Consider the following 24393-nt stretch of genomic DNA (forward strand, 5'->3'; position numbering starts at 1 on the left):
CCCAGACTAGCCCAGTCTCCAAAGTCCACCTCTGGCCCGCCCCAGTCCAGTTCACCGCAGTCCTCCCCGTCTCCCCGAGCCTAGGCCAGTTTCTCCAGTCCCTCCCCGGTCCACCCCATTCCCCCCCAGCCTCCCCAGTCCCTCACCCTATCCCGGCCCCCGGCCCGCCCCGGCGGCTGCAGGACCCCCGCCCGCCAGCAGGGGGCGCGATGCCCCCGTGTCCCTCCGCCGGGCCCCCCCCGCCCCGGGCGAGCCCCCGGCCTGGGCCACCCCCGTCCCCGCGCCCTCAGCCGGGCAGGGAGCCCTGGGCCCGACCTGGGGCGCCCCGGCCGGGGCGGCGGGGGCTGGCTCCGGGGCCTTGGTGCCGGCCGCCGACTCGGCAGAGCCCGGGGAGTCCTCGCTGCGGGCCTGCTCTGGGGACAGCCCATCGTTGCTGCTGTCCTCCTCGAAGGCGAAGGCGTCGGCCGACTTGGGGAAGCTGACCTGGGTGCCTGCCAGGGGAGAAGGGGCACGGTCAGGGCCCTGCCCTGCTGGAAGGGGGACGAGGGCAGCGGGAGGAACGGGGTAAGCCTCGTGGGACGCCTCCGTGCGTTCGCCCACCTCCTGCAGGCCTGGCTGCTGGCGAAGGACTCGGTGGTCAGAGAGCTGGGACCCCTCCTCCCGACCCAGCCGTGAGCTGGGGCAGTTCCTGGATGTGTCCCCGCAGCCGAGGCTGGTGGGAGAGGAGGTGGCATCAGCTCCTAGCCTGTGCCATGGACCACGTTACTCAGGAGAGGGAGAGAGGAGGCACCTGAGGAGCCTGGCCCGCCATGGGCAGGAGGCTTTTCGCAGGCAGGTGGGGCTGGTGCAGGAGCAGCTCTGCTGTCCTGCCCCACTGTCAGGCGGAGATGGGGAGAGGGACGTTAGAGTCAGGCTGGGCATCCTGACCCCGAGCCCACGCCACGTGTGGGACCCTGTCCTCAGCAGAAGAACTGAGGTTGAAATCCACCCAAGGGGTGGCCCATCTGTTCATGGCACAAGACCGGACACGCGTGGACCCGGCTGCAGCTGAACAGTCTTCCAGATCCTGTTTCTGTCCACAGGCTTCACCCACATGACGTGCTTCAAATCACTACCATTGCCTCCTGACTGCCCCAGACATTGCTTCTCCCCCCTGCAAAGCTCCTGGCACGCTACCTCCTAGTCAGATGGGCAAGAGCTCTTGACCCCTGGCTGTTGCTGATAAATAAAGAGCTGAAAAAGAAAAGGTCTCATGTGAGCCTCGGGAGGGCTGCAGGTGGGGGTAGAGGAAGGAGCAGCGCAGCCACGCTTGTAATCTCCTCGTGCTTACGTCTGGCATTTGTCAGGCAGCTTGGCACGCCGATAACGAGGTGACAAATGGGGAAATAGGAAGGGCCTGGGGACAAGCTTCCACCTGTCCCTGCTGCTGGTCTAGCAATGTGTGCCTTCTCACTGACACACACCCTCCCGCTCTGACCCCTGCCCCTATCTGAGAGATAAGTGTTATCTCTGCTTGCTCCGGCTCGTGGTGCCAGGGTGGGCGAGGAAGCAGGGAGCCCTGGCTCCTCACCCCGAGCTGCTGCCCAGCCACCATATGGAGTGGGGATATGAGAGCAACTGCATCCTGTGGAGAGCCTCTCCTCCCCACACTCCAGGGCACGGGGCTCCTCATATGACCCTGGAAATCAGAGGCAGCACCCAAACTGTGTCTTCCCTGAGGAACTGCAACGCTGCATGGTCTATCACCTGGGCTGGGTGGGAGCTGCTCCCTATGCCTGCAGACAAGCGTGAGCATCCTCTCTTGGGAAAAATGACACCAAGGAAGGGGGACTTGTGGATTTGCAAGATTCCCACTGAGATGGCATTTAATAAGCATGCATTGAGAAATGGTGCCAAAGTCAGGAGACCAAGGGACCTTCAGGACACAGCAGCAGCCCGGAGCACGACAGGAATGTGCTGCATCCTGCTGCTTGATACGGGGGGCCTGTGCCGGGCAGGGAATGCTGCCCTTATCTGTCCTGCTCTCACCCAGCCTGGGGCTGACCGTATTGTTTCGCGATCTCATGTCTCTGCTGTAATCTCAGGCAGAATGGTGTTTGCTTGGGGCTGTTTCTAATGCACTGGGTATTGTCCTCTCAAGCGTATTGGACAAAGTGATGACAAGGACCTGGTAAAAAAAGGTTCTTATATCACTGCTTAGCTATGTAGGGCACTGGCGGCCTTCTGTCACTGGGACATTAGGGCTTTCAGTTGGGGTCTGGCACTTTCTGCTCACCCTGCCGGAGGTGATTAGAAGAACACATCAGCTGAACTTTCCACTGTATAAACAGTTGAGATTCCAAGGTTAAAGTAGAATGATTTTAAACCCTGTCATCTTTCTGGTATTGCAAAAACAAAAGGCTTAACGTTCAGAAGTGCCAGTGCTCATCTCTGCTCTGTGTTCAGCCCTGCACCCCAAACCATGAGCACCATAAGGCACCTCTGACTCAGAAAATCAGCTTGAGGATCCTTCAGCCTGGGTCTTTCTTCTGCAGAAACCTGAGGGCTGGGATTGTGTTCCTGGTGCAGGTGCACCACATCCTTCTCATGGCACCCAACAGAACCAAGTAACTCCATGTTTGACCCTAATGTACTGTGCGTTTCACCCTAAATGGGATAGAACTGGCTTACAGGACACATTTTTTTCCCCATCAGTGTGATAGAAGGGCATTGCGAAAGGGAGAAACTTAAAACTGAGCAAATCATTTTAAGCCAGACTTTTTGTTTTTAAAAATTTTGTCCTGTAAATCTCTGTTTACCACAAGATCCTGACAAGGCAGCTGGAGACAAACTCTGTTCAAACTTCAAGCACACTTGCCCAGCCTCCAAGCCTCAGCTCCAGTGGATAAAGTAATACTTAAACTGCCTTGAATGTTTATAAAGGGGAGATTTTTTTTAAATTTTTTTTTTCCACTCTTCTGTCCTTCGATAAGTGGCTGGGGAGATTTTACTTGAACTCTCCTTAAAAATTCCTCTTCAGGCAGAGTCCTGGAACATTTCACCTTCAAAGGCAACAGCTGTGAAATGCTGGAAATGCAGCAGCTCAAAGACCAGCCTGGAGAAGCCGCTGTACAAATGCTGCGTGCACTTCACAGCAGGAAAACCAAGAGCAGGAACAATTGCAGGGCAGGACAGAGCAGTATCTGAGCCTGGAATGGTTCATGTCATTTACGCTGGTTTCTGAGATGAAACGAAAGTCAAAGTGCTTCCTGTTTCAATTCCCATTTTCGGCATCACTCCTGTCATTCAAAGATCCTTCCTGTCCCAGAGCCCTGCCACTGTCCCCAGATTGCTCTGAGCCCCAGATCAGGCACTTAACATGGGATTATGCCAATGGAAATAATCCCATGAACTGAGGAACCAGCAGCAACAGAACAAGGAGTTCCCAGGGGTCAGAGCATCTCTCAGTGCCTCACTTGAGACCCAAGGGCCAATTTGGACATGCGGAGATCGCCCCAGGCTTCAAAAATACAGGCTGCTGTCCTGGCACTGCAGGACCCTGCTGGCTTTCCTGTTCCTTTCTCTTCTTTTGGACCTTCCTGTCCTGGCACTGGGGCCTGAGTCAAAATCTGTCACCTTTTTGCTTTATGTCGGCTCCCGCACCAGCCTGCGTGCATCAGCATGGGGGAAATAATTGTGGAGGATTCTGCGTCCCTCCTCCAGCTGGGGGTTGGTGATGGAGGAAAACCAAGCTTAGGCATAAGCTAAGCACTGGGTCCTGGTTGGTAGGAGCATACCCTGCTTTGGGGTGCAGGCTGCTCCTTGTATTCCCCAGCAGTCTAGCCCCCCAGGGATGATTTCCCTTTCCCAGCCATGCACCATCCTACTCTGTTGAGCCTTACATGCCAATACCATCAGTGCCAAAAAAGGAGCCTGTGTGAACTGAGGCCACTTCACCTCCACCTACTGGGATGTAAAAGCTTGGCAGGGCACAAGTGGGAGAATCCAGGCTGGCCTCATAACCACACGTGTGCACCCAGTACCTCTCCCACATGAGGGAGGAAGGAATGTCCTGTGTCCAGCAGTAACATTTATGCACTCAAAGCCTTGGGGAAGGAAGGGGTTTAAGAAGGGAGGTTCTTTCTGAGGAGACATGGCTGAACAATTGTGCATGTTTCTGTGGTCATTGCTCTAAGAGCTCCCTTTTCATAGGCCTGGATAAGAAAGCACAGGCTGTGCTGCACTGGGCTGCTTACTGTGAAAATGATAAAATACAAGCAACAAATGCAGCTCTTCACTCCAGGTTGGTCCCTTCCTGCCGTTGCTGCAGTGCGTCCTCGTAACCTTGCCAGCCCCTGCCCCGTGCTATGCACACAACACAACATGCATGCTCACTTCCACTACCTTTTATGGCCTCTTTCACAGCTGAGTCGACAGGAATAATATTCTTCTCCACCAGCTCCAAAGGACCCGGCCTGAGAGCAATCTTTTCATTGAGATCATCTGCCAGTCGGGCTCTTTTCAGCTTCATTTGAGTGGACTGAATGGACCCCTCTGCAGCTGAGTCTAAAAGGCCAAATGGAAGGTGTGAGTCCAGGACCTGGGGCAGATGCAAGCACAGTGCTCAGCGACAATGTTCTCCCCTTTCAGCACAGCCTTTCTGGGCTGTGGCCAAAACCTAAGCATGGCCCAGTGCACAGCAGGAGCTGCTCTGAGGCTGGGAGGCAGGATGGTGGATTAGATGGGGCTGGTGGGGTTTGGGACATGGGTCCTCCTCTGAGCCTTAGGTCCAGCTTCTCCATTCCCAAGTAGAAGCCTCTGTTTACTAGCCTAGGCTTGCAAATGCAGCCTGCAGCTGGACCATCCTCTCCAAGGCCCAGGAATGATCTGCAATGGAAACTTCATTAACAAACTGTGACTAACATGAGGGCCAAAGTGGACTCCAGCTCCCACCTGCCAGGAGACCATTGGCCCTTGTGTTCCCTACTTCTGTGGGACAGTTGGAGAAAAGAACCATTTGTGTTTGACAACTGGAGTAAATGCCTTACACTGGAAGATCAAAAGCTGAGTCTTTGGGAGTGGATATTTGGAAGTGGCATGACTACAGTGCTCCAGGCCTTCAGGGGAAAAACCAGCCAGTGGAGAGGAGCATAACAAAAGGAGCTAGATCTGGAAGCTACAGCCCTACTGAACTCAGCTAAGTTCCCAGTTATTGAGTGGTGACGGAAGAGTGGCCAATTACAACAGAAAGTGGTGATTTCCCAAACAAAGGTGATCTGGCTCCTCTGGTGGCATAGGCATGAGCAGTGAAGGAGCAGGATCCTAAACTAGACCATGCCTATACCCTCGGAGGTCTAAAGTAAGGAGGGCTGCATCTAGGTTGTGCTATCTTCAAAGGCTGGACCACTGTTCTAGAAAAGATGCTGTAGGCTAAACAAGCTACAGTACTTGATACCAGGGAAAAATGCTCTGCAGGAGGTCAGGAGAGCTGGTCTCGGCTCACTGCTGGCCTCAGACTATATAGGGCAGTGAACACACAGGAGTTCTTTGAGGTGAACAGTAACAGAAGGTGTGCCTGGAAGGTATTTAGATGATAGAAGGTGTCTCAGCTGGCCAATTTCAATCATCTCTAGGTCCTTTTATGAACCAAATGAGCATGTGAGTCCATGATATGCCAGGACACTCCTCTATGAAATGCAGAGCACAATGGGCAGACATGTGAGCAGGGCTCTAGCTGAGAGGTGTGTGTCGGACAGCACAGCCAGCTTGCTCAATGCGCAGCCAGACAGTCTCTGCTCCACCTCTCCTGCAGCTGTGTCTTGCTGGCGTTGTCCATGCCTGGTAACTGCAGCTGCCTCCACATCTGGTTTACAGTCCCCAGGCCCCAACTCCAGTCCGTATTGCTTCTATTATTTCCTATTATATATAAATATAATAATACATATTTCCTGTATATTCCTATATATTATTGCTTCTATATTATTTCGTAAGGGAAAGACATTTTCCACCTGTTAAACAGGCAATGGTGCTGGCTCACTTTAGGGGTGGAGACCCAAGGGAAAAGCGAGCCAGCGACACTGATCCAGCATGGGCCCCTGGCTCAGCCCCCTGCGTGCCAGAGGAAAAAGGAATACGGATTTCATCCATGCTGAGAGCAGAGGCCAGCATTTACAGCTGCCAGAGAGTGATCTGCTTCTTCCAGGGGACTGACAGGGCTCGAGGAGAGAGGCTGCACATCCTCCCTGTCTCTAAGGAGCTCGTTATCTCTGGAGATTACAAGGGACACCACAGTGTCCTGCTGTCTGTGATAGGATGCAGCAGAGCCGTGCCAGCTCTCTGGCTGGGAGGGGACACCAGAATGGGAGAGGGGAGAGCTGCTGTGGCTCACAGACTGATAGCAGGGCTCACCCTTTTCATATGGCTGTGGTTGGGTCACTGACTGCATCACCATGAATTGTCACATAAAATATCCAGAATTAGGGAAAAACAAAAGTTGTCCAACTTTGGGAGGGTATTGCAACCACCTGCTACAGGGATTTCAGTGCCCTGGTCAACAAATCACCTGGATATGCTTTTCATGAGGATCAGACCTCGGCACCTCTGTCTAACAGAGTCCTCTCTCACAGCTGTTCTCTACCCCACTGTTCTCTAAAGCATCTTATACTGGTCCCTGCCAGAGATGGGACAAAGATTAGAAGGCCTTGGGTCTGCTTCTGTCAAAGAATAAATGTTTGTCCTGCCTCCTGGAGACTCGGTCTGGACTGAATTCCGTACAACATGTGTCCCCATGTCTCTCAGGAGCATCTGGGGCAAAGTTAATCATGATGACAGTCCTGAAGGGAACCCAAGTGGGGCAGGAGAGATGTGAGTCACAAGGCAGGAGACACAAGGAGTATGTGGGAGAAGCTCAGGCATTCTTACCTTGTAAAATGTGCATATTGACCAGGTCTGATCGCTCAGGCCTGCTTCTGATCTTGTGCTTGAGATAATCTTCAGTCTGCAGAACACAAATGCAGAGAGTGTTACCTGCCTAAAGCAGCAATAAGGTACAGAGAGTGTCTACCCCTGTGCCATCCCATGATTCTTCTGGATTTATTACGAGCTGGATTGAGTGAGCTCCTAAATGGCATTTTTTTCACTCAGACACAGCCTTGTTCTTGGGCAGAAGTTCTTCAGAAGGGAACAATGTGCATGGAGCTGCTGACTGTTCACTATCCCCACTCCTAAGCTGTGTTCTTGCCAATTTCCCTAGGGTTTCTGATACCTGATGTATTATGAGAGCTTATGGGAGGGATGACACCTATTCGCTGGGAGTGGCAGATCTGCTCCTAGCTTAGGGTACCATGTTGCCTTTGGGAGCTGCACCAAGGCACCTCCACAGTGTACTGTTAGCAATGGCTTCTGTGGGAAGCCCGGCACCCTGGGGTGAGATATAAGGCTGAGCAAGTCATGAAGATACCCAGACTCTCTGCCTAGGTCAGCCACGAGCCTTAGCCTTCCTGCAGTCCTGCAGCTCCGATGCTCTGTGCTTCCTCACCCCAGTTACGGTGTGGGGTTGGGAAAATCTTTGCAGATCACTGCAGCTGAGCTTGTGATGAACATGGTCCTGAAGCCTTGTGCCAACTTCCTCATGGCTTTAGGAACAGAAGGCACGCAGAGTTACAATAATGCCTTCCATTAGGGCCAAGAAAGTCAGTGTTGAGGGCAGCTGACCTCAAGAATACAAACACAAGCTTATCCCCTGGCAAAGAAAAGCTAGAGCATGGCTTGGACAAATTATTAGCTCTTTGCTAAGTTGAGATGCAAGAAGAAATAGTACAAAAAATGTACATAGTTCAAAGAGGTTAAACTCTTAAGGATAAATATAAAAGAATAACACAAACAGCTGGAGCAAAACTGGAAAACCCACAGTACAAAGTGTACAGGATCATGAGAAAAATTTTATAAGCACTTCTGTAGCCAGGAGAAGGCAATGGAAAGTGCTGTCTATGTTCCATAAACAGGAGAAATAACTGTGGATGCTGCTGAGATGGCTACAGGATTTAATGGCTTTTTAAACCATCTTCACTAAAAAGATAAATGGCTATTTATCAATCAGACGACTAAGCCAAGAACCTTCAGCAACAAAAGAGAAGAATCTCCAGTTATCAGGTTGGAGAACAGGTTGGAGAATACTCAGATGAGTAGAATGTTCCCAAACAGTTTGAGATACACAAGGCTAGAGTAATAACAATTATCTGTGGGTCTCCTGGAAACTGGGCAAGGGAGAGCACAAATTCTTGCTTTAAAAGAGATGGACAGAAGAAACCAGGAAAATATGAACCAGTCAGGAAGCTATTGGACCAAGTAATCAGTCTATATAAATGGATTTTGAAGATAGCAAGGAGTTGAGTAACAGCCAGGATGGATTCATCAAGAACAAACCAGATCACACCAACCTGATTTACTTCTATGGAGAGATGACAGATTTCTGTTACAGGAATAAACAATGAATGTCATGTAGCTTGACTTTAAGCATGTTTTGACATTACCTCACATGGCTTTCTCATATGCAAGCCAGAGAAATTTGGTCTGGTTAAGACTAACATGAAAAAGGAACATAGCTGTGGGTCACCAGAAGAGTTAGGAATGGCTCACAGTCTAAACAGAAGAATATAACAAATCATGTTACACAGCAATTTTTACTACCAGCTAATATATTCATTAATGCCTTGGATGGTACAAAACATACTCCTTAACTCTAAATCATTCAAGGCTAACAGATTACAATGCAACATGATTTTGAGTAATTGAAGAAATGATCTGAAATACATTTGATACAATTTAAAGAAGGACATTTGGAAAGGACTGCATTCAGGTCACAGTTAGCCAGAGCTAAGCCAGCTGACTAAGCACTGGAGTGGATAAAGACTTAATCCACCAGAGATGCTTCTGTAGTGGTCACTAGACAGTGGCATTAGGCAGAAATTAGTTACTGCATAAATAGAGAAAAAAATATAAAAGTCTCCGGAGAATCTAGTGATCAGCAGCTGAACCACATCCCCAGACCAGCAGGCAGCTTTCTAGGAGATACAATGAAGAATATCAGGTGGACTCTAGGAATAGCAAGGCCCCACTCTGTGCCCTACATCTGAAAGGGTCCATGGGAAGGGTCTGGAGGACTGCTACAGAAATCATCTCTGAGCCAGAGGTGGGATCAGTGAGGAGAGGCTGAAGGGAGGGGAGGTTGGTCAGTCCAGAGATGAGATGGCTATAGGGAAACAGGATGCAAAATACACTTTTAAAAAGTGCTACAAGAAAAAAAGATAAACAGTTGTGCATGTGCATGCATGTAGGAGAAAAAGTAATGGGCTTAAACTGCAACAGAAAAGCTTGGGCTGGGAATCAGAGGACGCTCGCTAATAGCACAGGTTAGAGAGCACGGGAGCAGGTTGCTGGGGGGTGGGATGTCCGTCGGTGGTCACACATCTGTCAGGAATGACCCAGACGGGGCTGTTCTGCTCTGGGGCAGAGGCATGATAGCTGTCCCTCCCTGCCACACTTCCTGGGCTGCTGGGAGTAAGCGCTAAAGGGCTGCCGAGCCAGACTGCCTCAGGAAAGTCAGTCTGCTCTCTCCTCCAATCCAGCAATCTATTATAGGACATTGACTTCAAAGTCTGCTGCACTGGCCTGATGCCAGCCTCTAACATAGCCAGTGACATGTTTAAACAAATAATAGACATTTTATTTACTGAAGTCTTTACAATTTCTTACCCTTCCCCCCATATTTTTTCCCTAGCTTATTTTTACCTACACAATCCCTTGTTTGGACCATGTGTAGGTTTCCCCAGTTCCTGTGCCAGATCAGAACAAGCTGGTGTCTGCACCTGAGTGCGATTAAATTCACCTGATGCATTTCCAGCTAACCCTCAGATCAGGTCCTGACTTGTACTAAGCTTGAACAGCTATCCTCCAGATGTGGCACTTTTCATGTTGAACCCAGCCATTCACACCGCGTTAGCCTGACTTTCTGCTGTGATTTCAGTTCCTTTTGACCTTGGTGGTTTATAAGCTCCATTTGTGCCACTGGGGTGCAAATAGTGGAGGAAAACCTCAGATGTGTTTTTTTAAGCGTCAGCTGAAGTAGAAGAGCTTTCAAAACACATGAAAGCTGTTATTGTTATCTGCTTTCTGTTTGTAGAACATCAGTTTGGAGGAATATCACCTAAACAACAAATGCCATTGAGTAATTATCCAGAAACAGACGCTGCTCCTTCCTTGTCACAGCTCTAAGCAGGGCATCCTTGCAAATAAGTGTATGTTTGTTATGGGCTGCGCTCATTAGTGAGTTCGTTAGCATGCTCTAAAAATGCATGCAGTTTGAGATAGACTAGACCATCCTTCCCTTTTCCCCAGGCAACCAGCCAGTGAAAGCCTTTGAAGAGAAAGACAAAGAGACACAAATGTATACTTAAACTGTAAAATATATGATGCTTCAAGGATACTTTGGATTGCTTGAAATTTTGTAAGCATACTAATTTTTCAGAGTCATATTATGTTTCTTATGCTAGCCGTTTATTACCACAGGAGACTCAGGGCAAGTGATTTGGAGTGTGTTTAAGTTCAGAAGAGCCCTTCTCCATATTTCACAATCATTCTTCCTTGCAAAGGTCCTTTTCCACGTGACTGCAAGCACGTTTTGCAGATTAATGGACCAAACTCTTATGTTCAAGCAAAACCTGCATGACTGATTGTTCCCTTTCCTGTGGATGTCCCTCCAGCTTGCTCAAGGATGGATGGTGGGTGCTTGGAAAACCATTGTGATTTCCCAAAAAGTGATCCCATCACAGAGTTTTGATGTGTTCTGGAAATGGCTACTTATCTTATCTCTGCGTTCAGCAATATTTAGGGAAGCCTGAGGGCAGATAGATAATGGGGCTGGTGGGAGCCTCGCCCACTTAGCCCCTTGGACGGTGTGTGTCGTAATGGCCAAGCTACACTGCCGAGCTAAAAGCCAGGCTCCTGCCTGATGACAAGTGTGAGCGCCCTGGGGACTCACTCCAGGTGACAAAGGACATCTGCATTCCTCCTGCACACTTGCTAAATAGTTAGTGTCTGTCAGTCCTGTTTGCTGCTGGCCCTTGCTGTAACCCCTCTGACTCAAGCAGGAGTGGAGAGCAGACAGCACAGCGAGGAGGACAGGACAGGGGCAAGGGGGCACAAACTGAAACATGGGAAGTTCCAACTCAATATAAGGAAAAACTTCTTTGCTGTGAGGGTGCCAGAGCACTGGAACAGGCTGCCCAGGGAGGGTGGGGAGTCTCCTCTGGAGATATTCAAACCCGCCTGGACACGACCCTGTGCAACGTGCTCTGGGTGACCCTGCTTTGGCAGGAGCTTGGACTGGATGATGTCCAGAGGCCCCTTCCAACCCCATCCAGTCTATGATTCTGTGATTCTGTGAGGAGGCTGTGGACCTGGCCCAGAGAGGAAAACAGCACTTCAGCTGGTGGGACATTTACTGGAAGGACTGCCAATGCCATGTTGAACTACATCCTGGCCACAGCCTCTTGTAAAACCCAGGGGCTGTTGTGATACCCCATAGCTCAGGGCACAGATGGCCCCTCTGGTCTTTTAAACCTCCTCTGCTTGGAGAAGCATCCTCCAGAGCATTGTGAACCCTGGCTTGGCCCCACCATGTCTGAAAGCAGAGGAGAGGCCCTGATCCTCAACCTTGGCCACAGGGCCTGCATGGAGGATGCCAGAGGAGGGGACAGTGGTGGAAGGTGCTTTCAAACCCCGCCACGCGTGCAAAGCGAGCCCACGTGTTCCCTCATTGGGATGGCTGCAGGAGTTACCTTGGCTCGCTCCAGACTTTTTCGCTGTTCATGGAATGAGGATGGGCTTTTCAGTGCTGCAATAGGAAAGAAAGAGGAGCAGTCAGCACAGGAGCGGAAGCAAGCAGCCACCAGGATATTCAGCAACAGCATTTTAATGAGTGCTATAAAAATAGCAACACAAACTAGCCATTCTCTTTATTGTGCTGGCTAAAAATAACTCAGGAAAGCTCTGGGAAATCCCGTGCTCTCAGCTAGTCCATGGCAAGAGAGCAGGGGGGACGAAGAGCATGGGGAGCGCAGGAGGCACATGGGCAGGGAGGGGGTGCAGGCTTTGAAACGTAGTGCTCCATGGGACACATCAGACAGCAGATGCAGCTTTTCCCTGGAGTGCTTCCTGCAGGTTGTGGAAGGCACCACAGCCCCAGAAGACAGATCTGGGAAGAGCAACAACCTGAGAGAGGACCTCACCTGCAAGTAAAACTGGCATGTGACTGAGGCTTGAGGCCAGCAGGAAAACTGAAAAGACACCTGCCTTGCCTCTTGGGGCTGTGTGGGTGCAGCCTTCAGCAAGGGTATTTCAAGGCAAGATCCCAGAGCTGTGGTCCTTTGTCCCTCTTGCATCACTGATGACCCCTCCATCTCTTTTAGGTTCCCTCTCACTGGACATTTGTCCTGTCCCCTGCCCAGAAGCTTCTGTGTGACACGGGGCCTCCCTGAGCGGCTGCCCAGCCAGGTACCAGGCAGCAGGTCATGCTCTCAGCATCTCCTGACACCAAGGAGGATTAACCCAGAGGGGCTCCTGAAGGAAAGCCAATAATCCCTGGCTCTTGGACCGGTGAACGTCCGTCCCATGGAACGGTCTGTCCTGGAGTCAGAGAGGACCTTGCACATTTCCTCGTTTACTCTGATGCAGTAGCAATTGGAGCAGAATTTGCAAGGTAAAGGGGTTAGTATTTCTCAGATCCTGCAAAACTTCTTTTCTGGCTGTGTAAGCAAGCAAAATTAACTGTTCCCATTGGGACGGGGAAGGGGAAGGTGTCCTGACCCACAAAAACAGTCTGCTACAACTCTTTGGCAACAGGAATTCCCTTTCCATCTTCTGAATGGGATAACGTAAGGTCAGAAATTATTTTCACACAGGTCGTGTTATCCTCCATCAGTCTAGAGAAGGATGAAGAGAAGACTGGAGGCAGCCGGGAAATGTTTGGGGGTCCTCTGAATTGGCTTTTGGTAGGCAACACCCAGGGTAATCCCCCTAACATCCAGTGAATCACAGTAAAACACAGAGGGCACATTCCTGCTCCTAACATTTGGAAAGCAAACGTACAGACAAGCTAGCATTACTGTGCCATGCTCCAGTGAGCAGCCACAAGGACTTGTGACGGTTTAATCAAAAGCAAAATAAAACAGTGCACACGAGAAAATGAAGTTAGCAAGAGAGATGACTTTTACAGCCCTGCTCACTGTGAAGTACTGACGTTGGGAGTGCGCTGTGGGCATTGACCAAACGTCGTGCTATTCAAGAGGAAAATGTTGCAGAATTTAGTCATTTACCAAGATTTTTGGAGGAATTATGTGGATGCTGCAGCTTGTATTAGTCTGCAAAACAAATAAAGACATCGCTAGCACTCGTTATTCAGACAACTTGTCAGGGGGTGACATGTAAGCTTGAATGGCTGAGGGTCTGGAGGCAAGAGGGCAGAGCTGCTGTGCTTGGTGTTGATAATCTTTGGACTACTGCCTCTAAAGTTTGAATTAGAGGATGAGGTGGTGGCTATGTACAGCAAGAGGGTCTTTACTTCAAGCACAGCTATTCCTGCAGCCCGTCACAGTAGGGGGAAACTTGCCTTGAGGAATCCTTGATCCTGCAAGCTGCCTCCCCTCCTTTTGGGTAGGTGAGCAGGATCTCGGTAGCGTCTGGGGCAGGCGTCTGTGCAGGTCTAGAGGAAGGGTTCATCCATGCTCAGCCCTACAGCCTACCTTTGTGCAAGTGACCCCACGTGCTCTTGATTTAAAATATTTTTTCTGGCTCTGTATCAGTTTCACTAGGAAAATAAAACTGCACATGTTGTTGCATGAACTGGAAACTTCCTACTCAGTAAGCCTGAAGAATGGGGCAGGCTTTGCTCTCACCTGTGCTCCTATGCAACAGGCGTGTGGCTGTGTCTCAACGAACCTAGATGTCCCCTTGCTTTCAGAAAATCCTCCATACAGAGAGTCATGAGGCTGAAGGGACCCACAGGCTGCCCTTGCCTACTAGTCTGCGCCTGTCTTTATTTGTAGAGCCTTTTTCAGTAGTGTTTATTGTTTTGCCAGCCAGTTGATCAATTTACAACCTGAAAACATCTGACAATCAGAGTCCAGCTCTGAACCTGAAGTCTTGTACAATGCTACTGCCTTTTGCTCCTGACCACCCTCCTTTAGGCAGTTTCGTGCCTTCGCCAGTGATGGGGTCATCTGAAGGTTTCACATTTCTTAGAGGAACATCCAAGGGGCTGTGAACAGAGCTCAGGTATGCAATGGCATTAATCTTTTCCAGTCAAACTAAACAGAGACCGAGCTTTTGTAAGGATATTCATCTCACTGTGCTATGCTCAGGTAACACTGACACTCCTCCCTATGCTGTGCTCTTGGATACCAAAAAACAGCCAGCTTCCTAGGACTAGTAAGTCCTATGTTTCATGCTTACTGTGCTATAGCTGCACTGCCGAACAGCTCAGCAGGCTCTGCGTATAGTCATAAACTCCCCTTCATACAAGGGTTTCTACAAGCCCTCAAAGCTTTATTTAATGCTACTCTGTTACTCTGACATTCCATCTCTCTTTCTGGTCTCTGTATAAAATGTATCACTTAGAAAAAACAAAGTTTCTCTGTCCTGGGATTATATCAGCAGAAAATGTATGCAATGGGTTGAAAATAATCCTTGTGCAAAACCTGATGTGCAGTGTGGGATTAAGTGCTTGCTCCAAGCCCGGTACCAAACTTGAGTCTCACGATGGAGACAAGCAATGCCCATCTTTTATCTTTTCAGAAGGGATATTCTCAACCACTGTGGGTTACAGCTGTATGGGTTCATTTCTCGCCCTTCTGCAAAGCATGTGACCTGAGATCCTGTCCTGGTGCACTTCCTAGAGCCCACCTCACTTCCTCCTAAAGTCAAATTCAGCAGTTAAATTCTGTACTTTTGTTTTTATAATGGCAAAATTGCCTTTTCTGCTATTAATTTCAGTGAGCAAACTGTGCTCAAGCTTCCCAAAATGGCCTTCTTGGACAGAAACCAAACTGCAAAAGGTCAGCCTAGAAGTTGGGAGTGCAAAGAAGCCATAAGTAACAGGGAAATACCCTTCAGTTGCCATTAAATAAATTGGGCCTAATATGTGCTCTGCAACATGTAAGGTTTTAAATGTTGGGTGCCATTTGTAAAAGCGCAGTCCCATGCACTGGGCCCTGCAGGGCAGCATCAGGTACACAAACCTCTTGGTTGGCACCACTGCTCCTTGTGTGTGCAATGGGGTGTCCTGCACCTTGCCTGAGGGTGCCCGCTTTTACAGGGTGGACTTAACAGTTCAGAAGATGTTAGACATATTTTTGGCTACTGACTGTATTGCCAGTGCTTGCAATACTATAACAAATGTCACAATATTTTGCTTAAATCTCCAACTCCGGGAGTCCTGTGGTTAAAAAGCTTGCCCTTTGGAGGCAGGCAGCATAAAATCTGAATTCTTAAAGAAACAAACAAGAAAAATGAAAAGCACCTGCATTTATCAGTCTTAAAACCGTGTGATCATTTTAACAGTCATGATTTTTGTCATCCTGCTCAAGTTTTCTTAATGCTTGATGCTGGCAATACTGTACTGAGAAGGCATCTGTTACTGGCTACCTTGACACAATCCTTTAGGAAAGGGCAGAGGGATGGGCAGGGTGCAGCAAGCAGTGCTATAGCCGTGGTCTTACTGAGTTGATGTCCTGCTATTTAGACAAGAGCTGCATCACAGTCTTCAAAGTTAGCCAGAAGAGACAGAAGTGACACAGCCTTTGGAAAGTTGTGATTTTAGCAGTGAATCCAAGGGGCCCTTGATGAGACAGAAAGGATAGTCCTCTACCTGGGTCCCAGATAATCACAGATTCATGCACATGGAACCTGAGCTAGGTCAGGATGGAGTTATCCATCGAGCAGGGCTGAGCTCCCAACATAATTTCTCCAATAGTGCTACAGGTTTCGTGAGGCACTTGCAGGTGCAGAAGGGGATCATTTTCATTCACTTTTTGAATGAAAAAAAGCCAGCTGGCTTTTAATGCTGAATGATTACACATGATAATGCTGGCCTGAGCTTGTCCTTCAGGCTTGACTGCCGGGTTAGCAAGGATGAATGGGGTCAGAGGGGGGAAAGCATGGACATCATTCGTCAGCCTGCAGCAGGCAGGCCCAGGTGGGGTTTCACTGGCCTCAAGTGTACACTGGTAGTTCTGACCTGTGGGGTCCTGGCTGGGCACAGGCACAGATCTGGATATGTCTCACTCATCCAGGGGCTGCGTCTCCACACTGGGGCCAAGGCAGTTACCCCCCGCTTCCTTCTTCCACAGCCTTCTGGAATGGGACCTCTCTGCCTCTTCCTAATTCTGTCGGTCTGACCTTGCGACAGACGTTCCTGGCTTTTATGAGAGGACATGAGGTTCTGTGCCCTTGCCTACATGAAGAGCTTTGTGAGTCTTCTGCTCGAGTTAGGTATAATTGTCCTGCTACAATGACCTCTGGGACAGTGAGCTATGCAGCTGATTTTTGGATGGTGTAAGCTAAGCATCTCTCCTGACTTCAGTTTGAGCAGCGGCGTTATAATCTGTGTGGCAAATGCTGGGCACCATCGTACAGCACCAGGGACCATAATATTTCTACAGGGCAGGAAGCGAAGTCCCCCCTGCTAGCAATCTGCTCAGAGCTGAGGGGGTCTGAGCAGGCAGCTGGTGCCACACAGTGCTCCAGCAGTGCCCAAGATAAACACGGCCTCTCTGAGCCAAGAGTGGGTGAAAAAGGCAGAAAAAGATACTCACGTGGCATGATGCCTTGGTCTGCCAGCTGCTCACGGGTCCTTCTCTGCTGAAGCCGTAGCTGTAAAACTGTGAGGAAGAGAGTGTCAGGAGAAGATGCAGGATTTTACCAAGGTATTAATACAACTATCAGGAGCAATGTGTTGGAGGGTCTATGTGTGGCACAGAGGTCTGGCACTGATCTCTGCTGCTACTGGACCAGCCTTGGTGCAGCAGAGTGCTCCAAGACAAGGAGGACTGCCAGGGAGGAGCTGCATAGCCTGCACCAACCCAGTCCTCACTTTTGCAGACAGATGAGCAGGGCAGGGCTGCTTCTTGTGCAGGCAGTGCCCTAGTGCCTGGGACGGACTGATCCCTGTAATAGCAGCCTCAGGTGACCATGGCTTCAGCTCAAATAGTTGCTCAGCTCTGAACTCTGAAGCTGGGAGGTCCTCCCTTACCCCAGCACTGTGGGTTGAGTAGAGCTTTCCAAGTCCATCACCCTCCTGAGGTCCTGGCAGCACATTTCCAGTCCTGCAAGGCTTGGCACTGGATGCAGTTATGCTTACTCTACCAATGGGGGTATAGATAATGTAGTGAGGAGAGATTAGTGCCATCTTGCTATGAATCCACTGCTCCAAGGACCTGCAGTCTCCAGTATACCTTCCTTTTGGAAACAACACACTGACAGATGGGAATGAACCACTGATCAGGGTCACTAAATGGCTTAGCGGCATGGCCTCAGCTGCAGAGCATCGATTAGGCACCTAACAAAGGAGTACCTCTCAATATTTGCAGCATGAAATAACAGCCCACCATACCCCTGCAGCCTGCCTTCTGCAAGGCTACAGACCTCTGTGTGGCCCAGGACTGCACAAATTAGTTTATCCCTTCACTTAGGTAACTCTGCCTGTACTTTGAGTTAGTAACATATTCTACACCTTTGTTTTTGCAAATTTGTCTTCAAGAAGACAGACTCTTGCATCACAAGGTAAAACGTAAAACTCACTTCCATACTTTCCTGCAGGAACTCAGTACAGCTTGCCACTAGAACATATGTCTTTCAGCAGTCACAATATAACTGCACACATATCCCCTGCCTACCAGCACACCCCCAGACTGCATCCCCTTAGCTGCCCTGAGAGAACCAGTATTGGAAGGGGAAGAGAGGAAGAACAGCTTTTTTTTGTTCTCGGGGTCAACCTGCTGAGCTCTGCCAACAGCTCAGGTCTACAATGTGGCTTCCCTGGGACATGGGACAGAGCTGAATAATAATGCCTTCCAGAGGAGTCCCCAAAGCACAAGGCTCCCTGAGGTACCATTGCTTGTGACTTTTCCATGTCCTCTGTACAAACCATGCCTCACATTCAGAGCAAACGTTTAGTGAAGGCCTCACGTGGGACAATGATCTCCTGCCAAATTCCAGCACTTCTTAGGACATCAAAGATAGATAAAATCTTGCTGTGAGGGAAAAATGTAGCCTTCAATACCTGGTAAAGTCTGCATGTGTGCTGTTCCCCTCATGTCAGAGTGAAGCTGGTGGCTAGAAGTCACTGGCAGCCAGGGAAGCTTGTAGCCCTCTATTTCCCCATGGCACCACCCCCAGTCAGTGCTGGTTCTGTCCATGAACACGGATTTAGTCCCTTGCACTCTAGATATCTACATCGGACCCAGTTATCTGCATCCTCTTTGCAGGAGTCATCCTCCTCAGGGGACCTCAAAACCAAATTAGGCAGACCATGCTTTAGGAATGCCTGTCTTTCCGCCTTGACTGTAGAGGCAGTTTGATGGTAACCAGCTCGTGGTAGGTATCTGACACAGAGTGAGGTGGACCCTAGTTTCTCTGTGTAGAAACTTCTCTGTGACTGGTCATAATATTGAAGAACCATGCAGAGCTTTGCACTTTCCCCAAGGAAGAGATCTTTATGGAACAGGTGAGCTAAGGGAGGTCGGAGACTGTCCAAGAATGAAGATATGTAGCTCACTCAAGAATGGCTCTCTACTCTCCTAGGTCCTGGTCCAGTGTCCCAGGCATTAGAGAACCTTGCCTTAAACTAAGGCAATTTCTACACAACATTCCATCATCAAATGGGAATCAGAGATAGCAAAGACTTCTAGACTCACATACAACACCCTGCCAAGGACATAGCAGTCTGCCCCATCTAGCTGTAAAGTATCCCAAACGAGGATGCTCCATCACTCCCCTTCACACTCCCACATGTGCCGAATTATTTGCACCATTTCATTCCGACTTCCGACACAGCCAGGCCAAGTGATACACCACAACCACATGAACAAGGAGGGTGTTACCAATCAGATGACCGTGCATTCAAAGCCCACATTTTCTGCTTCTTCTGCTTATTTCATAACCGTTCCTAGCATACAAAATAATTTAACAGCCTCAGGGTGCAGTCAGCTGCCAGTGAGGCCTGTTTAGAGAAAAAGGAGGTGTTACAAATTCCCTTGAAGGATAGCTTGGAAGGTGATGATGATTTCCAGTGTGGTGGCTATAAGTTTCATCATCTGCCTTGATGCAAGTGATGCTGAAAACACGTGTAGGTTTCACTGCCATAGCTCTCCCTTTGCTTGGTTGCAGGGACAGCACTCAGGAACCCAGGTTTCCCAGATCCTACTGCCTTCCAGCAAACAGCGCACAGTCCAGGGGAGCCCACCCTACCGCAGCTGGCCCATGCTCCAGCTAAGAGCTTCTCCTTTGTCTCCTGCACTAAGCACTGCTGATAGATCATCACAGAGGGGACCTGACATTATTTAATGATAATTTTGTGCATGCAGAAAAGGTCTCCAAATTGTTTTTCATGCTGACAGGCATAAAGGCTGTGACCCAGCAGTGACACAAGATGTTCTGAGTGTGAGAGCTAAGCTCTTCCATGGGTAAGTGGCTGTGGGCAGGCCATGCAACCTCCCCCAGAGGTGTGGTTCATCTTGGGCCATGCTGAGCTTACAAACTTCCTGGTCCATTCTTAAGCAACGGGGCAAAGAGGAAATCTTTATCCAGTCTTGCCTGTTCAGGGCAAGCTGACAGAAAATGTGAGGACAGGCGTGTGCAAATGCTGGCTGCTTTCAGGAGCAGCCCAAGCTTTATGGTTGAAGCAGTTATCTCAGCCGCTGAATATTCATCCAGATCTGGACCCCCTCATGTGGTAGGAGTCATGCCTTGACTCCCAGCTATCATCTCTGTGAACTTCCAAATCCTGTTGCAAACCACCTGAAGAAACATAGCTGTGGACAGTGTCAGACAATAAGACTGAACATTCTGCAGGAAGAGGTAAAGCAGCCACTACTTTCGTCAGTCTCTGAGTTAGTGCTGCAGCTTGCAGCTCAGCAGATACCAGCTCAAGGCTTGCACCTCTCCCTTACAACCAACAATGCGTAAAAACAGGGTTGGAGGAGCCCCTGGCACTATCCAACCAACCACCACTTGTTGAAGGGGACTTGAAGCTGTTGAAGGGGACTGTTGAAGGGGACTTGAAGCTGTTGAAATCTGTTGAAGCTGTGTCTGACCCAGCTGCATTCCTGTCCTCTTCCTTTGCTACGTGTCTGGAGGCCTCAGCTCTGAGTGCTGCTGGTGACTCACTTTGAGGATGCTGTCACACAACGTATGGGAATTATTTTTTTCTGGAACATTCTTATTTTTCAAGGAAACTGCTTCACCAGCACTTCAGCAGAACAGTTATACTACAAAGAGTGATGGCTGGAGTACCACTGGTGAGAAAATCTTGGTCCCACACCCCCAGGATCCTTATTTCCTGTCTGCACCGTCTTGGATGGTGAGAAGACCTAGATGATGTACCCCCAAAGGAGCAGTCATGCACACTGGTCACCCTGTGGTACCAAGCTGTGCTTGCACCATCAGCTGCCATCAGCTGAGAGACAGCCTTGCTTTCAGCAAACCTGCTCCCTCCTATGGCACCCCACGATGAGAAATCCCTCCCTAGATGATGCAAGGCATGTCAGATCTACTCCAGTGATTTGGCTCGTGAACTTTTTCTATTAGAAATAATCTCTCCTCTATGCTAGCACCAAGTCCCATTTAGTGATACAGCTTCCAGAAACATCCTCTGCAGTGGGCTGTGTCATCGGTGCAGAGAAGACCTCTTGGCATCAGTCATAGCTAGCTCTGGTGGCCCAAGATCTGAGTGCTGCCTATGACTCGCAGTCATGAGTCAACCTTCTCCCTAGGAGTTGACCTCAGAGCTTTAAGAAGCTAAGAGGACAGGTTGGGCCTTGCCTGACCTGGTGATGCACTGGAAAAGACATGTTCAAATGATCTCTCCACCCCAGCAGCAGGCAGACCTGGCCTTCTGCTTCAGTCTGCGGGGTCACTTCAAGACCAGTGCTCAGCAGCTGGACAGAATGGGACTTTATCACCTGCATCACAGAATCACAGAATCAACCAGGTTGGAAGAGACCTCAGGGATCATCGAGTCCAACCGTTGCCCTGACACCAGCCTGTCGACTAGACCATGGCACTAAGTGCTATGTCCAGTCTTTTCTTAAACACATCCAGAGATGGTGACTCCACCACCTCCCTGGGCAGCCCATTCCAATGTCTAATAACCCTTTCTGAGAAGAAATTCTTCCTGACGTCCAAACTGAACCTCCCCTGGCACAGCTTGAGGCTGTGTCCTCTTGTCCTATCGCTAGTTGCCCGGGAGAAGAGGCCAACTCCCACTTCACTACAACCTCCCTTCAGGTAGTTGTAGACTGCAATAAAGTCACCTCTGAGCCTCCTCTTCTCCAGGTTAAACACCCCCAGCTCCCTCAGCCGTTCCTCATAGGTCAGACCCTCCAGAACCTTCACCAGCTTGGTCGCCCTCCTCTGGACTCGTTCCAACACCTCAACATCTTTCTTGAAGTGCGGGGCCCAGAACTGGACACAGGATTCAAGGTGCGGCCTCACCAGTGCCGAGTAGAGGGGGACGATCACTTCCCTAGACCGGCTGGCTACACTGTTCCTAATAGAGGCCAGGATGCCATTGGCCTTCTTGGCCACCTGGGCACACTGCTGGCTCATGTTTAGCTGGCTGTCGATCAGCACCCCCAGGTCTCTTTCCACTGGGCCGCTCTCTAACCACTCTTCCCCCAGCCTGTAGAGCTGCATGGGGTTGTTGTGGCCAAAGTGTGAGACCCGGCACTTGTTCTTGTTGAACCTCATGCCGTTGGTCTTGGCCCATCTATCTAACCTGTCCAGATCCCTCTGTAGGCCTTCCTACCCTCCAGCAGATCGACAGTCCCACCCAGCTTGGTGTCATCTGCAAATTTGCTGAGGGTGCACTCAATCCCTACGTCTAGATCATCTATAAAGATATTGAACAGCACCGGCCCCAGAACTGAGCCCTGGGGAACACCGCTAGTGACCGGCCACCTGTTGGACTTTGCCCCATTCACCACCACTCTCTGGGCTCGGCCATCCAGCCAGTTTTTAACCCATTTAACAGTCCACCCATCCAAGCCCCAGGCAGCCAGTATATCTAGGAGGATGCTGTGGGAGACAGTGTCAAATGCCTTACTGAAGTCTAGATAGACTACATCCACAGCCCTGCCCTCATCTACTAAGCGGGTCACTTGGTCATAGAAGGAGACCAGGTTGGTCAAGCAGGACCTGCCTTTCATGAATCTATGTTCGCTGGCCCCGATGCCCCGATTGTCCTGCATGTGCTGTGTAATGGCACTCAGGATGATCTGTTCCATCACCTTGCCTGTCACCGAGGTCAGGCTGACAGGCCTATAGTTCCCTGGATCATCCTTCCAGTCCTTCTTGTAGATGGGCGTTACATTTGCTAATTTCCAGTCAGCTGGAACTTCTCCAGTTAACCAGGACTGCTGGTAGATAATAGAGAGTGGTTTGGCAAGTTCATTTGCCAGTTCCTTCATTACTCTGGGGTGAATCCCATCCGGGCCCATAGCCTTGTGGGTGTCCATCAGAGCATCCGCATGCTGGGGCATTGCCAAAGCACTCATAGCACCCTTCTCTCTTTGGGGAATTGTCTTTAACATCACAGGGGGCTGAACAGCACTGAGGCACATTGCTCAGGGAGGTGGGGGAACTGCCCTTCTCACAGGATTCAGGACTAGGACAGGCAGGCAAAGCCATGGCTGACCTGATCTAGTGTTGGCAATGGTCTGTCTCTGAGAAGGAGGCTGGATCAGAGACTGTCCTTTCCCACCAACACTTCTGTAGAGGCCAGAGCAGGTTCCCTGGAAACTCTGAGGCTGCACGAGGCTTTCTCAGCATTCAGCTCAGCCTCGCAGCTGAGACGAGCTGCCCAGGTGGAGGTGCAGGTGCATTGCTGCTTCTTGGCTTCTGACCCAGCATCCGTCCCTGTCTGACAATGCCTCTGGAAGTGGGCGTGACTGAGGCTGAGTCCTTACTGCTTCAGCTCTTCCCAGCTCTCTTATGTCATTTCAGATGAAATCCCAATAATTGCTGGTTTCCTCCCAGCCTGGGCTGTGCAGCACCTTTGCTCTGGAACACATTCACAGCCAGTGCAATTGCTGTGCTCTTGTCTTCCTCTGAAATAAGTCACTGCTGCTACCAGAGCTGATGGTCGGGCAGTTACCTGCTGATCCTGCACCTTGTGCTGCTCCTGGGCCGCGCAGTGAAGAGGACCAGCAGAAGCACCACATTATGCCAGTTTGACCCAAGTGCATGGCCATGATGGGACTCAGCAATTTGACAAACAACTGAAGCTGGCACTGCCACTGAAAAAAGCAGCAGCAAGTCACTGTCCCCTCTGCCAGCCACCTCAGCAGCTCCTTCCTGCCCTTCATGGCCCAGAGCTGGAGTTTTAGGAGCATGAGTGCAGCTGAATGGTCCACAAAACGGGGACCGCTCTGCTGGGTCCAGGGGGGAGTTGGCAGCAAATTGGGAATGGGGTGATGGGAAGGAGGGACTCCTGTTTTCAACAGCAGCAGCTTTGTTGCATGTCTAACAGCAGCTGAGCAAATGTGAAATACATGTTTGTCCATGGCCATGATGTGTACCAGAGGAACCTGGTGACTCGCCGCTGCTCACACACTGACTGGCAGAAAACAGCCCTGGTTTGGACCCAGCCCCCCTTGAAAGGGAGAATTGCTGGCTGCTTTGGGACTGTCTTTACAGGTGATGTCTGAGGCTTTCTTGCCTGAGCATGCCAGGGGGAGAGAGAATCTGCCCAGTGGGAGATGCACGTGCAATCCTTCAACTGTCCCAAGGTCCCAGCAGGGCAGTAGTAGGGCTGGCTCAGTAGCAGGGTGCATTCATGTTGCTTGTGGCCTTCTTGGGGCTCTGGCTGCTTCTTGCAGCTGTGTCGGGAGCAGGGACCTGTATTCAAAGCAGGTTGTCCAAATGGGCAGGGCAGCAGGGAGCAGTGGTGTTTCGTCCCAGCTGAGCAGCAAGCTGAACATCGGGCTGCTGATGTGAGGGCTGTACTCAGGCCAATGTGTAGACACTCTGAGCTGGGTGACAAGCCAGCCAACCTTCTGGTTGCCACCGCCAGCAGGGTGAAGCACTGGTCCAGCAGATCATCATAGGGACTGCTTTTCTGAAGCTGCTGTTTTGCAAAAACAC

The 24393-nt window shown here is 50.2% G+C and overlaps 1 protein-coding gene across 11 annotated transcripts in view; it reads right to left on the reverse strand.

Moving 5' to 3' along the window:
- The window catches only part of MYOCD (myocardin), a 40667-nt gene that overhangs the window by 11286 nt on the left and 4988 nt on the right, over positions 1 to 24393 (reverse strand). For 6 of the 11 annotated variants that reach the window (XM_068413304.1, XM_068413310.1, XM_068413306.1 and 3 more), the window contains exons 2-6: positions 16848 to 16913; positions 11817 to 11872; positions 6901 to 6976; positions 4384 to 4545; positions 316 to 491 (exon numbers count right to left, since the gene is read on the reverse strand). In XM_068413304.1, the coding sequence (XP_068269405.1) occupies positions 316 to 491; positions 4384 to 4545; positions 6901 to 6976; positions 11817 to 11872; positions 16848 to 16913 (536 nt within the window). Of the gene's footprint in view, positions 1 to 315; positions 492 to 4383; positions 4580 to 6900; positions 6977 to 11816; positions 11873 to 13352; positions 13398 to 16847; positions 16914 to 24393 lie in introns of those variants that run through there. The other 5 variants (XM_068413309.1, XM_068413308.1, XM_068413313.1 and 2 more) reach the window with 5 other exon arrangements.

The sequence above is a fragment of the Nyctibius grandis genome, chromosome 15, assembly GCF_013368605.1.
Source record: "Nyctibius grandis isolate bNycGra1 chromosome 15, bNycGra1.pri, whole genome shotgun sequence".
NCBI classification, from domain to species: domain Eukaryota; kingdom Metazoa; phylum Chordata; class Aves; order Nyctibiiformes; family Nyctibiidae; genus Nyctibius; species Nyctibius grandis.